This window comes from Leuciscus leuciscus (genome assembly GCF_965113295.1).
Source record: "Leuciscus leuciscus genome assembly, chromosome: 20".
Classification (NCBI taxonomy): Eukaryota; Metazoa; Chordata; class Actinopteri; order Cypriniformes; family Leuciscidae; genus Leuciscus; species Leuciscus leuciscus.
Window position 1 is genome coordinate 11,249,889 of NC_138744.1, and position 13,779 is coordinate 11,263,667.

The 13,779-nt window shown below is 38.7% G+C and overlaps 1 protein-coding gene across 1 annotated transcript in view; it reads left to right on the plus strand.

Moving 5' to 3' along the window:
* The window catches only part of me1 (malic enzyme 1, NADP(+)-dependent, cytosolic), a 90,044-nt gene that overhangs the window by 16,195 nt on the left and 60,070 nt on the right, over positions 1 to 13,779 (plus strand). The window contains exon 2 of the mRNA XM_082149403.1: positions 10,720 to 10,853. Coding sequence (XP_082005529.1) covers positions 10,720 to 10,853 — 134 coding nt within the window. The remainder of the gene's footprint in view (positions 1 to 10,719; positions 10,854 to 13,779) is intronic.

A 13,779-nucleotide genomic window follows, 5' to 3' on the forward strand; every position in this document is an offset into this window, starting at 1 on the left:
TGAAATCTCTTATATAACTCATTTAAGTGCTGAAGTTAAATAATTCTTCCAGACAATAAAATTGGTTCCATTTGGGGAAAAAATGATGTGTGCATTGTTCCTTTGACGCTTTGGCCATTAACGTCAAATTCATGAGCTAGCTGTCAGGTTGTATTGTTCTCAGGACAGTCAATTGAATGGAGAACTGGTCCTTATTACAGCAAAAAATGGTTATTTTGAGATAATGAATAAAACACAACCTGATTATTGGGTGCAGTCTGATTCCCGGACGAAGGACTCTTATTAGACAGTTCTTTTAATGAATCAAAGCATACAGTACATCACATGAGTGTAGTCCAGTTCACAAATGAACAAACAAAGCAAATTCTTTTAAGGGAATCAGAAACACACATGACAAACAGTGCAGTTCTATTCTTTTGAACCAAGGCTGTGTCAGAAATCGCCCCTATACCTTAAATAGGGCACTATTTGAAGGGACAGCCATTTTTAGTGGTGTCTATAGTGGATGTTATCGAGTGTACTCATTCAAATTCCATAATGCACCGCAATAACGAGTGTACAACAAGTAAATTAAGTAAATTCAAGTAAATTTGTAAATTAGTACAGGTTGACCAGTGTGCAGTCCGAATCCAGGGATTGTTAAGATGTGAAGGACTCAAAATTGTGAAAAACCTGATTCCCATTCATGCAGTCAACCTAAATTGTCTGTTGAGGTTTAAATTCAAATGACCTAACCTTCAATCTGTTTAAATCAAAGAAATACTAATGTATAGTTTAACAGCGATGAAAAATGTCTTCATTTAGTTCGACACCAGTGCATGCAGCTTGTGAACAACTCACTGCAGGTAACAACATTTTACAACAAATATTAGTGAACGAAAGCATTTGGAGTACCAAACACTTCTTGTATTAAGCTATTAATAATAACACTACAATTATCTTTTCTATTAAAATGCTAAGTTTTTTTTCCAGTGCTACACAAAGCTAATAGTCAAAGCTAATTGCTACATTTTGCACGCTGACAAGACAGTGCCAAAGTGGGTTCCGTGATGAAATGTGAGATTTCGGTAACATTTTTGTGACTTTAGCTCGTTTAAAGAGCTCAACACATACTTTCTGCAGTTGTTCTGTCTAGTTTTTTTTTATTTAATTGTAAGCTTTCTAGTCACTTGAGTACTCGTTCCTGTTTCTGAATAGTTGGTAACCACAGTCTCATTTTACAAAGTAGTTTTTTCTTCTTCTATAATACACGGATCACTCTGTTACTTTTAAACCCTCCCCTTTGTGGTTTCCTATTTAGTCTTGTGTCTAGTTGTTCTGATCCTGTTCCTCAGTGCTCTGATGAAAAGATACAGCTGGAGAGACTTGTTTTTTGGTACAAAGGGATGATGACAGACCATTTTGGGAATGATAAAGGAAAAGTGGTGCACATTAAAGAAGAATAAAAAACACCGTCAGGGTCGATATACTTGAGAACAGGTTATGAGCCTGACCACGGACTGAGTGCCCGGAGGGATTGACTGCATATTTACCCGGCCTTGACTCGCTCTTGGCCATGAGGTCTCGGAATTTTATTTAACATCCATTATACAATTGGTTCTTCAGAGTCTATATAATTTAATAAAAGATAGGATGTCTCCTAATTTTAATAAAATAACCCCGGTTAGGGGGGTGTTGACTCATGGGAACTGAGGTTCAAGTCTGGCCTATGGCATCTTATTTCCACTCTCTTACTTTTATTTCGAGACCCAAGTTTTGTGGCTTTTAGTCTCATGTGTTTGCTTTAAAGTCATCTATAGGTTAGTGCACTAGTAAACATTTGTAAAATTGACTTTTAGCAGCTAGACAATATAAATGTACAGTTTTTATCTTCTAGGAAAACATATGAATAAAAATCTCCCTGTGCTACACATTTTTGTCCAATCAAAATCATGGTTTATGGCTGTGAATTAACTAATCTGATAAAAATAAAAATAAAACAGGGAATGAGCCCTTATATAATAACAGGCACGACGACTAAAGCTAGAAGCAATAAAAGCAGCAAGTGATAAAAGTGATCTCCTTGTAAATGTCACTGACCGTAACACAAATAGCGACTTTCATTTTTATTTAACAGAATTTACACTTTAAGTTGATAGATTAGACAGTGCTTTTGTACCATTGTCAGAGGTCGTGACCGAATTCAATGCAGCTTTTTTCAGTGCAAGTCCTACACCTGCAGTCCAGGCCTGTAAAGATTTTGCTTGCTGTTTAGAACGGGACTATTAATGTCCACCAACCATCTGAGACCCCGCTGGACTGAAAGAACATTTTACTACTTTACAAGAAAGCATTGAAAAATGCCCCCTTTTACAACTCTTAAGACATTGTTACCTTTGTGGACAACTTGGTGAGCATTTTGAACACAGAATCGCATGCAGAGGAAGGGGAATTTCACTGGTACGGGATCTGTTTGTGTCCCACAGCTATGGCAACCCTTCTTAACAATCATCTTAACATGGCTGGGTCAAAAGTCAGAGTGTAACTTTAAACAATTAAAGGAAGTGGATGGTTTGGGATTGTTGTTTTTACTAAATGTGCTGCTCTGTTGCTCTGCTGGATTGTGGATTTGCAGATATGAATAGTGATTTAGATTAGAAGCATATTGGCAAAATCTTAAACAAGGCTGCATTGTGCATTGGTGTACTTTAAGAATAACATTCAGTCAGCTGCAAAAATGATTCATAAAGATAAATCTTATTTGTACAGGTGTCTCTACCCTTTTGTTTTTGTGTGTTAGTGTTGAAAAAAGCTTTATGTTTTTATGTTTAAGTATTTTTTACATTTCAGATAGAAATAAGTAGATAAAAATAAGCGTGATAGAAGAAAACAATGCTGTTGACAGCATCTTTTCAATCTCACCACAATGGCTTGGCCTTGCTGAAAAGACCAGCTCACCATGGTGGTGGTACAGGCTTGGTGACAATTAATTTGTTGCAATAAAAAAGTTACTCTCAGGCAGTGCCAACTTGTCAATCTCTTGGTTGGTCTGCTGAAAATATATTTAAATAAGTGTTTTTGAGTAGAAGGAGGATCATTGTTTTGTCCAGAAATATGGCTGAAAGAAAGAAAGAAAAAAGTCTGCAGACTCTCTGATTCAGTGCAGATATTGATTTCTTCTTTCTCCAGCTTAGAAGATAAAATATATATATATCCTCAAACTTTAAGCAGCAGTCAAAAGAAAGATAGTCTGGTGTTCTGGATCAAAGTTTTTGTTCAGTTCAGAGTTTGTTTTTGGAGAAGGACCAGGAGCTCAGGACATCTTTGATTCAGAGCAGATCAAAGAACTGAGAACAAAAGCCATGCATATCCTTATCTCATCTATTTTTTTTCTTGTTTTCTCCTTCATACATGAACAAACACTTCACAAATAGGTTCTGATAGTGATATCTCTTAAAATGAGTCTTATCATTCTTATCAATCCCTTGTTGAGTTGTTAGCATACTTAATACGTCTAATTTTGCCTTTTTTCCTTAGACTTTAGACTTTTTTTTCATCCAAATGTAGCAAAAGACGATTATAATATAGCCTACATATTTCACTGTTGAATTCAATATTTAAGGATGTTTCACATAAGAATCTTTTTATTGGATTCCTTGTGGAGCCGTCTGCATACTTAGTTTGCTTAATGTTGGTTTCTGCTTTTTTGCTTTAAGATGAAACTGTAAGGAAAATACTATATTAAGTTTCACTTTGCTTTCTGATTGGTGGGTGGAAAAAAGATACTGTCAACTTAATAAAAGTAAATGTTTTCAGATAATGTTACAACATATTATATTATTCTTTTATTTATCACAATATAAATGAGTCTTTGTACATGGAAAAATATAGCTGATTTTATATTTTTGGGGATCCCCCACAAGGGGATTATTGGAGATTTGTGCCATCCAAAAGTTTGTAAAAACAAACATGGTATAGAAGAAGCAATCAGGTAAAAAAAAGATAAAAAAAGAAAAAAAAAAGATACAAAAATTATACCTTTCCACTGGAATATCATCAGACAACATTTATTTTGTATATTTGTGGCCCTGATTGAAATACAGTTACTTGTTATATAAAAAAGGCCAACAAGAGAATTACCTAAACTTGATGGATTACTCTTTAAAGATCACAATTTTTCATCACCGTTTAATTTTGCAACGTATCGGGCAGCCATAAAATCAAAAATCCATTTTCCTTTCCTCTTAGTTGGTGTTTAGAGATAAGTGGAGAAGTGATTGTGTGAGTGTGTTAGATCACATATTGATGGTTTTGTCATTGATCTTCAGCAGAGTGTTGTGTGTAAACAGACCAATCTCTGTGGAAATTATCAAGCAGGGAAGTCAAGAATCTGAGTCATCATCCTGGTACCATAGATTGGTTACCACTATAAAAAGCCCACAATTCATAAAACACAGTGCTGACTCATAGCCAGACAGTGTATTATTGATGGAGGGGAATTTCTGCACTTTTGCTTTATTTTGCTGATGTTTTGGAGATTTATCACATTGATGTTTGTTGATGCAGTCTTCGCTTTTGTTTGTGTATGTGAGTCACACTCTCCTCCAGGTGCTGAAAAACTCTTATTTCATTACTTTATCTTTATTATTGCTTACTGTTCAAGTACATATTTTTTACATTTGGAGTCATCTCACCATTGTGTCATCTCATCTCTTATTGCACTTTCCTAAAGGTTCACACGTGTGATTGTCTTTCTGCATTTGAGATTATTTGCTCTTTTTTTTTTTTTTTTTGTCTTCTTGCCCATCTGGTTACTTGCCATTTAAGTGATGCTTTTATAGATTTTTTTTTTATACACAAACCAGAGCTGAGTCTCATGAGTCTCAAGAGTCTCATACAATGTCATCGTAGATCAGAGGCATTAAATGGATTGTTCATCCACATACAGTGCTGGTCAGAATTATTTGTCCCCTTGGTAAATATGATCAAAGATGGCTGTAAAAAAATTAATCTGCATTGTTAATCTTTTGATATTTTATTAAAAAAAATGTGCAAAAATCTAACCTTTCATAAAAGAATTTAAAGTGTGGGGGAAATCACATTATGAAATAAATGTTTTTCTCCAAAACACGTTGGGAACAATTATTTGCCCCGTTTTATTAAATACTTTTTGCAACTGAGATAACAGCTCTGAGTCTTCTCCTGTAATGCCTGATGAGTTTGGAGAACACCTGAGAAGATATCAGAGACCATTCCTCCATACAGAATCTCTCCAGATCCTTCAGATTCCCAGATCCATGTTGGGGCTTCTTCTCTTCAGTTCAGCCCACTAATTTTCAATAGGGTTCAGTTTAGTGAACTGGGATGGCCATTGCAGATCCTTGGTTTTGTGCTCAGTGACCCATTTTTGTTTTGATTTTGATGTATTTTTGGATCACTGTCCTGTTGGAAAATCCAAACATGGCCCATAATAAGATTTCTAGCTGAGGTTGTCAGGTTTAGATTTTTTATCTGTTGGTATTTGATCGAATCCATGATGCCATGTATCTGAACAAGATGTCCAGGACCTCTGGCAGAAAATTAGGTCCACAGCATTAAAGATACAGCAGAGTATTTCATTTTACACATGGGATACTTTTTTTTATCCCTGTATGAACCAAACCCATATTAAGTGTTTGCTGCCAAAAAAGCTAATTTTTTTGTTTCATCTGACCATAAACAATATTGATGTCTTATGGCTTGCTTCTTGAGGATATCGAACCAGACTTAATCGCTGTGCCACTCCACCCAATCTGATATATGCTTTAGGTCAGTACAACATCCACCACACTATTTCCACTCGTGGCTTTTTGCTTGTGTCCTATAAGTCACTTTATATGGTCATCCTTCTTGGCTCTTTTCACTGCTCTGAAATGGCTGCTTGTGGACTGAATTAAGAGCGTGGGAAGATGCATGTGGCATTAATACAGCTATTTAAGCAACAAGGGTGTTTATGAGAATAGCATGTGTTCATTTATTCCCTATTTGGTCAGCTGGAAAGGTCTGTGACATGTCTGTACCCTGTGACAGCTTTTGCTGGAACAATGTAAAATTATTATTATTTATTCCTTTTTTTTTGGTTGCACCATCAAGCAGCTGACTGGGTGGCCATGCGGTTTTTAACACATTCAGAGTGTGTCTATTTACACCTGTTAAGACCTTTTAAATTAATCCTTTAAAATCACCCTTTAACTAGCTGCACAATTCTGGATAAATTGGGAATCACTTTTTTATTTATTTTTATTTTTATAGAGATCACGATTCCCACACAATTCTGAATAGACTACTAAACAAAATAACATGTAATTTAGAGGTTCTTCTGACAAAATTTTAATTGTTGCAGTCTATTTAAAAAAGTGATTTGAATGAATTATTTTAATCCGTCGGTTTTAGTACACGATGTAACTACAGAAGAGTCAAGTTTTAAATAGGAAAAATATCGAAACTCTTTGGTCATTTTTTTGAGAGAGATGCAAATGGTCTTGTCCGATTCAATAATCTATGCTAAGCTATGCTAAAGGTGGTACCGCCAGACCTGGAGATTGGCTGAATGGATTAGAAAAAGGTAAAACTCAACTGTTTAACTCTGGGGGAGTTGTAAAATGAGCCTATTTCCAAAAAAAGTGGAGTATCCCTTTAAAGCATCTCAGATCGGTAGACATCCACTGCACTACCCAAACCCATGTATTTGGATTCGGCCGTTTCAAATTAGTCTCAGACAGCTGGGAAAAACATCCTCTGTCATCAACAATGTCAGAGCAATCTCCCATACAGCTCCCACTCTCTGATCCTTTGTTTATTCTGGAGGTGGATCATGTGATAGGTACATTTCATTGACATAAGGGAGCTTGGTACTCTTGCCTCTGTGTCTGATCACTAGCATGGCTATTGCATTAGGTCAAAGCATTCTCTTAACAGAAAACTTTTTAGTGTTTTCACTTACTGTAGATGAAGGTCGCCACTTGGACATAAGAGAAATGTGAGAAGCACAATCAGAACAAAAACTTGGCCTCTGATCTCTTTCTCAGAAATAGAGCCAGTGTGTATATTAGACTGACATGGATGATTTCCTTTCTCACGTCCCATTCTCATTTTGAGAATCTGAAATGGGCCAAGTAGTGAACCCTGCTTCACACCATGATTTCCGTTTGGATCAAGATTTGGAGTTATGTTTGGTGTGTGAATGTTGGTCTTCTGTATGTCTGTGTGTGTGTGTAGATATGCATAGTTAGGCATTTCTTCAACTATAGGGACTTTTGGCACTATTTTTAGAAAATAAATTATCTTAAAACATGCTTTTCACAAGCTTGTTTGTCATTCACATTATCAGACATTAATATGTCCTCTAACAATATCAAACAGTTTTCTTTTTTTTTATTCCTACCCCAGTTAAGCTACATAGTTACATATATATATATAAATTTATTTCTGTGACATTTTAATATTTTTTTATATTTCAATATTTTAATCAGTTTTCATAAAATAGAAACCAACCAAACATAAAAGTAAAAGTAAACACAAAAGTTGAAGAAACACCCATTAGCAGTGTTTTGGTCTCACTCCAAGAACATTAAGTCAGTCCTGAATGTACGATAAGAAAAGTCACATTTCGATTGAGGTTATGCAAACTTTTCACATCAGTGAGATCACAAAATGCACTGACACTTTTGTGCTTCATGGACTCTCATGTATTCTCCATTACAGGATCAAGAAACATCACTCCCACTGTAAAGTTCCATTGAAGAACAGCTTTGCTTTGCTTTTTGCTTTGCCTTGGTGCTTTTTTGGCACTTTATGAAGCAGCTGCAAATTTTTTCCACGTACAAGTACTGGGAATTTCAGGATTCAGATTGAGTTGTTTGAATTGGAATCACAAAGTTCTTCAACGTGACCTCTTGCTTGAAGTCATGAAAAGCTTTTGAAAGCTTTAGACTGGCTTTTATCAGTCAAAAGTAAGGCTTTAATGTTTTCCACAAAGTACTTAGTGCTGTGTGTTTGGGGTGGTACTTGTCATGGCCAAAATAGAGGGGTGGTGGCATTGATCTTGAGATTACAGGTTGGCATGCACAGCTTGAGCACATGCACATGCACTCTTTGCTTGAGCTTGCAAACAACACATTGGCGTCTTTAATGTGGTTGTTGCGCATGTGGAAGCATTCACACTTTCCTGCCCTGCCTGTCCCTTTATTGCTACAAAAAGCAAAACTGTAACAACCTGAGCCAATAAACATGGCAGGGGCTCTGATATGGGTTTAGTTCATCATTTACTCATCATCGTGTTGTTCCAAAGCTGAATGATTTTTTTTTATTCTGTGAAATTCTCTACAAAAGAAGATGGTGTGATATTCCTGTGTTGTTTGGATGCCATTTACTTTTTAAAATATCTTCTTTTGTGTTCCACAGAAGAAAAGTCATAAAGGTTTATAGGGCTGCCCGATTAATCAAAATAAAATTAAAATCGCAATATGGCTAAGTGCGATTATCAAATCGTCAAAACTGTAATTTAACTAAATAAATATGTTGTATCTAGATAGCAGCGCTACTGTTGTGTAAGTCTCGCACTCCACTTGGCGTCAAAGCAGAGTCGCTCTTAACCAGCGCCAAGTACCTCACCAGTTCCCACGCCAGCCTCGCCAGGAGCTCCGACCGGGACTCATTGCTCTAATCTTGCCATCCATGCGTGCCATCAAACAGACCACTTTCCCCAGTCCAGCCATCCATGGCCACGGTCAGAATGCCAGTCCTGGGGCCTGTGGACATGCCCTCCAGAGTTCCACCTGCAGCTCCATTGTCAGAGACGTTAATTTGCCGCTTGGGCCCGGTTCCACCGATGTCTCCATTACACACATGACACAAGGAACCATTCAGTGTTTGTAGAGCTGTTTGAGTAATTATATTTGATTAGGTAGAGCTGTTCTCATTGAGAATCCCCATTGCTGTTTCTTTCGAGTCATCTTCAGTCTTCTCAAATCGCTAGTTACAAGAATAGCAAGCACTTTTGGCCATTTGCATGTGTCAGTAAAGGTCAATGAAATGCTTATTTACATCAAAGTTGCCTTGGATATGTAATCATAAGTGTCTAGGGATAGTCTTGCATAAACCAGAATAGAGAAAATAGAATGTCCATTTTTAATCACAAGGGTTGCAATTCAGACCTGGCAAGATGGCGGTGATTTTTCGAGGCTCTTAAATACAGACCATCAGTGGTGCACTGCAGAGTTAGCTTCAGAAGATGACAGACATGATAGAAGCTACAAAAATAATCCATTGCTTCTGAGTAATAAGTCTGTATTTTTGTCACAGAATCTTTTTAGAAGCCAAAAAGTTCTGTTACATGCTATTGCATGTGTAGCTGTCCTGTCACAAAGGAGTTTTGTCCAAGAAAGTTTGAGGACTTTTACGTTTCAATAAATAGTGAAAAAAAACTATTTAATTGTATATTAACATACTTTATACGTATATTAATATGTTTATATTTATTTAAATATATAATTTTTAAATATGCATATTGAAATGTATCTACTTATATACTATATGCATCCATATATTTTCGTCTGTCTGCTTTTATGGTTTAGATCAAATTTTCATAAATTTCCACATAAACTGATCACACTCAGATTTAAATTACATTGCAGATAATTCAGAAATTTTGCATTTGATTTACAGCTCATGAAGCAGCAGCAAAATCCTCCGAATTTTTACAAGGCGAGTTGCTCTGAGTCTCAATTGCGTCAATAACACCACATCTTATTGTACGTGCGCAGAGTAGTCTTTGTTTACAAGGTCAAAATAATTTTTACAAACATACCACTTAACATAACCAGATGAAAAAGGATTGAAAAGCCAAGCTTGCATATACTTGTTTAAAAAGCAGATCTAGCACAGCCTTTCAGGGTTTTGCGCCTTCCTTAGTGGTTCCTCTGAAGGAGCAGCCAGAGGCGCGGCAATGATGATGCAAGTCTGTCATTAAGGAAAAGACAGGCTAGCTTCAAATGCCACAGCTTTTGGTCTTGACAGATATTCATGTGGAGTCTGGTAATATGAACTCAGGGCCCCCTGGCTTTAGCATTTATATTGTAGAGGTCAGGGTCAGGGTAAATGTCGAGGGGTCGCAGCAGTAAAGCAGCAGTCTTGCCCTTTTAGCTGTACATCACACTGAGATGTGATCCAACCGTGACCCTTGTGACCTTTCTTAGGCTTTTCTTGCATTACAGACTCCCCACCATAACAAACAGTGAGACTGGAAGAGAACTCTATGAAAACAGTGACAAAAGGCCTTTTAAGTCATCTGAGACACACGCAAAGGGAATATGGGGATTTATTTAAGCTTTACCAAACAATCTTTTAATAATACAGCTGCTGAAGCTTAGCTGGGTAAAGATTAATTATTGAAATGAATGCAAAGTACATATGTTTCTTATTACTCTAGTAGCCATTGTAGAGACTTTACATATTTCCATGGCACACAAGTGTAATTAAGGAAAATCTGAGGACTTTTAATATCTGTTATATACACTTGTGTGTGTGTGTGTATATATATACATACACATATACATACAGTATATATACCCTGTTTCACTTCAGGAGGTTGAAAACTTCAGTTCTCTTTTATTTTAAACTTTGCAGTTCACATCAGTTCTCAATGCTCAGTAACTTCTGTAATAATTGTTAATAGTTGACTGTTCTGTGTCCTCTCTGCAGGGGATGGCCTTCTCCCTGGAAGAGCGCTTGCAGCTGGGCATTCATGGCCTGTTGCCTCCCTGCTTCCTCAGCCAGGATGTACAAGTATTGCGGGTCCTCAGAAACTACGAGCTGAAAAAGGATGACTTGGACAGGTGAGGAAATGGAGGAAATGGTGACGTCCATCCTGTTGCTCTCAGTCCTGCTTCATTAGAATTACTCTCTTTAATCGATGAGTTGATTTCTGTGACTAAATTTCACACCATCAGATCACAGAAATAGTGTTATGTAACATTATAGTGCTGTTGCCGCCATTTGCACAATATAAGTAGATCTTTTGTTACAGCAAGAATTATTTTCATTTTCTTCTCTTTTTTACTTTCCCCATTTTTCTAAACTGCAAAGCAAAGAGACATCAAGAGTTGACAAGACATAAAAAGCATCATCAAAGTGTCATCAAAATAACATCAAAATAACATCAATAGGTCTTTAACTATCATGTTAGTTTGCATTTTCCCAGAATTCATTAGTCCCTGCAGGGGATCTGTTTTGCAACCCATGTTTTGCATGCCTGACTTTTTGGGAAATTATGTTTCCGTCATATCTCAAGGCTACTGGTCACGTAACAGTCTTTGGTTTGTCCTCGCAGACTGTGGACAAGGTTTATTTCTGGATGGGTCGCTTTCAGTCAAATGACCCTGATCTCGGCATGCATATCGCTGACTGCTTGAGCAATGAGGGAGTCTTTCCCAGACTATCAAAGTTATTTAGATGTTTTACTGCCTGAATTTTGTGAAGGAACAGGCAGCCCACCAACATTTTTAACCAAAATATTTGAAGGGTGTTTGGTCAAAAAAAAAAGTAAAAAAAAAGAGTAAAACCATGCATTTGCTTGGATTAGGCAGACCACACAACAAATTTTGACAATCTTCTGACAAAGTGCAGCACAGGCCTCTGAAACCAGTCTCTGCCATAACCAGTGGTTAATGGGTTAAAGGCTGGGTTCAGACTGTCAACATGACTGAGGAGCGATAGTGACTAAACATTCCACAACATACAACAAGATGGAAGGTAGAGCTAATTCATCGCATAATGCAAATAGTTTCATTTGTTTGATTATTGTCACGCAGTGTGGACTACTTTAAGGCCCTGTCCTAAATGGCACCCTAAACACTTGCGGTGTTAATATTACCATATTAAAATATTGCAAATTGTACAAATCATGATTTGCATATATCGCAACGGCTTGCAACAACTGAATGATGATTTTAGGTGATCTGATGATGTATGCGAGATGATTAACAAGCCATCATGACACTCTCATAGAGGAGTCTGAGAGGAGGATTCAGCCCGCACCCGCAGTTCCCTTTCAAGGGAACTCCCGTTGCGTCGAAAACTGACGCTATGGGAACGCTTTGCGTGATGACGTCTTGAAGCACATGTAAAATCAGTCCAATGGTGTGGCGGAACGTCAGAGGCGGGTGACGTCACGTACCAGGAAGCTATAAAAGCCGGCCCGAAACAGAAAACGAAAGCTTTCTGAGTCTTCAGTTGCGCTCTGTGTTGAATCTGTCCTTGTTATTTGGTGTTGTCTGTCTATATTATATATATATATATTCAGTATGGCGAGCAAGCAGCAGTTTACAGTGTGTGTCCATCCCTGCCCGCGTTATTTAACGGGAGGTGATACTCACACTCTTTGTGTTGTTTGTTTGGGTGAGGAGCATGCCCAGTCAGCACTCGAGGGTGGTGACTGTGTGCATTGCGACGCGCTTCCATTGCGCACGCTCCGATCCCGCTTGGCTCGGTTCAATCCCGATCGCGTTCCCCAGGGCTCGGGTCCCGCCGCTGCCGAGGCACGGCGGCAATCACAGACCTGGGGTTCGCAAATGGATCTATCAGTGGATGTTGAGACGGGCTCTGCCTTATCTCAACATCCTTCTGATAGATCCAGTGCCTCTCATCAGGGTGTGGAAGCACGCGCTGCGGTTTCTTCCCCCCCGATGGAGGCACCAATACTGCAATTGTCCAGCTCTGAGGAGTTGGACGTTGTTAGTATTGAAGCTGAGTCTGAGGATTCGCCACCTCAGTCTCACGCTTTTGAGGAATTGCTCGATGTTGTCACGAGAGCAGTTCACAGATTATCTATTGAGTGGCCAGAGGATAGGCAGGACGTTCGTTCGAAAAGTAAGCTCGACGAACGCTTCCTGCCATCTCGTACACAGCCTCAGCGAAGAAGCCTTCCGTTTTTCCCCGATCTCCACACCGAGGTGTCGAAATCGTGGGGAAAACCGGTTTCATACAGAGTGTATGCACCACAAACATCCCACTATTCTTCCATTCACAAATTTAAAGAATATGGTTATGGGGAGATGCCGAAGGTGGAGGAGACGCTTGCGAGCTATCTCTCTCCAGCAACGGCATCTTCCCTGAAAGCTCCTTCACTTCCCTCTAAGCCAGTAAAATTCACATCTTCTCTGGTTCATAAATCGTATGCAGCCGCTGGTCAAGCTGCAGCGTGTCTGCATACGATGTCTATTATGCAAACCTATCAGGCAGAATTATTGGGGGATTTAGAGGAGGGCGGGGGAATTGGTCCTGACACAGTGGCTGAACTACGCAGAGCCACAGATCTGTCTCTCAGGGCCACCAAGGAGACCGCTAAATCAATCGGGCGGTCTATGGCAGCCCTGGTGGCCACTGAGAGGCATCTGTGGCTCAATTTGAGTGATATAAAAGAGAAAGAAAAGCACGTTCTCTTAGATGCTCCGGTTTCCACTGTTGGTTTATTTGGTGATGCAGTAAACAGTGCGGTAGCTAAATCTCAGGAAGCTGCTAAACAGGCAGCTGCATTACAAAAACTTCTCCCCCGCCGTTCTTTCATTGAGGCTGCTGAGCGGGAGCAGCCTCACTCCTCTAAAAAGAGCGCTGAACATCGTGCCACTCAAAAACAGAGTGTGTCCTCTCGTGCTCCCCCACAAAAATCTCGGGGACACGGAGGGCGCTCTCAAACCCAGCAGTCTTCGAGGGGTAAAACGGATCTGCGGACCGTTATTACCGCCAAGAAGGCTGCTGGGAAAA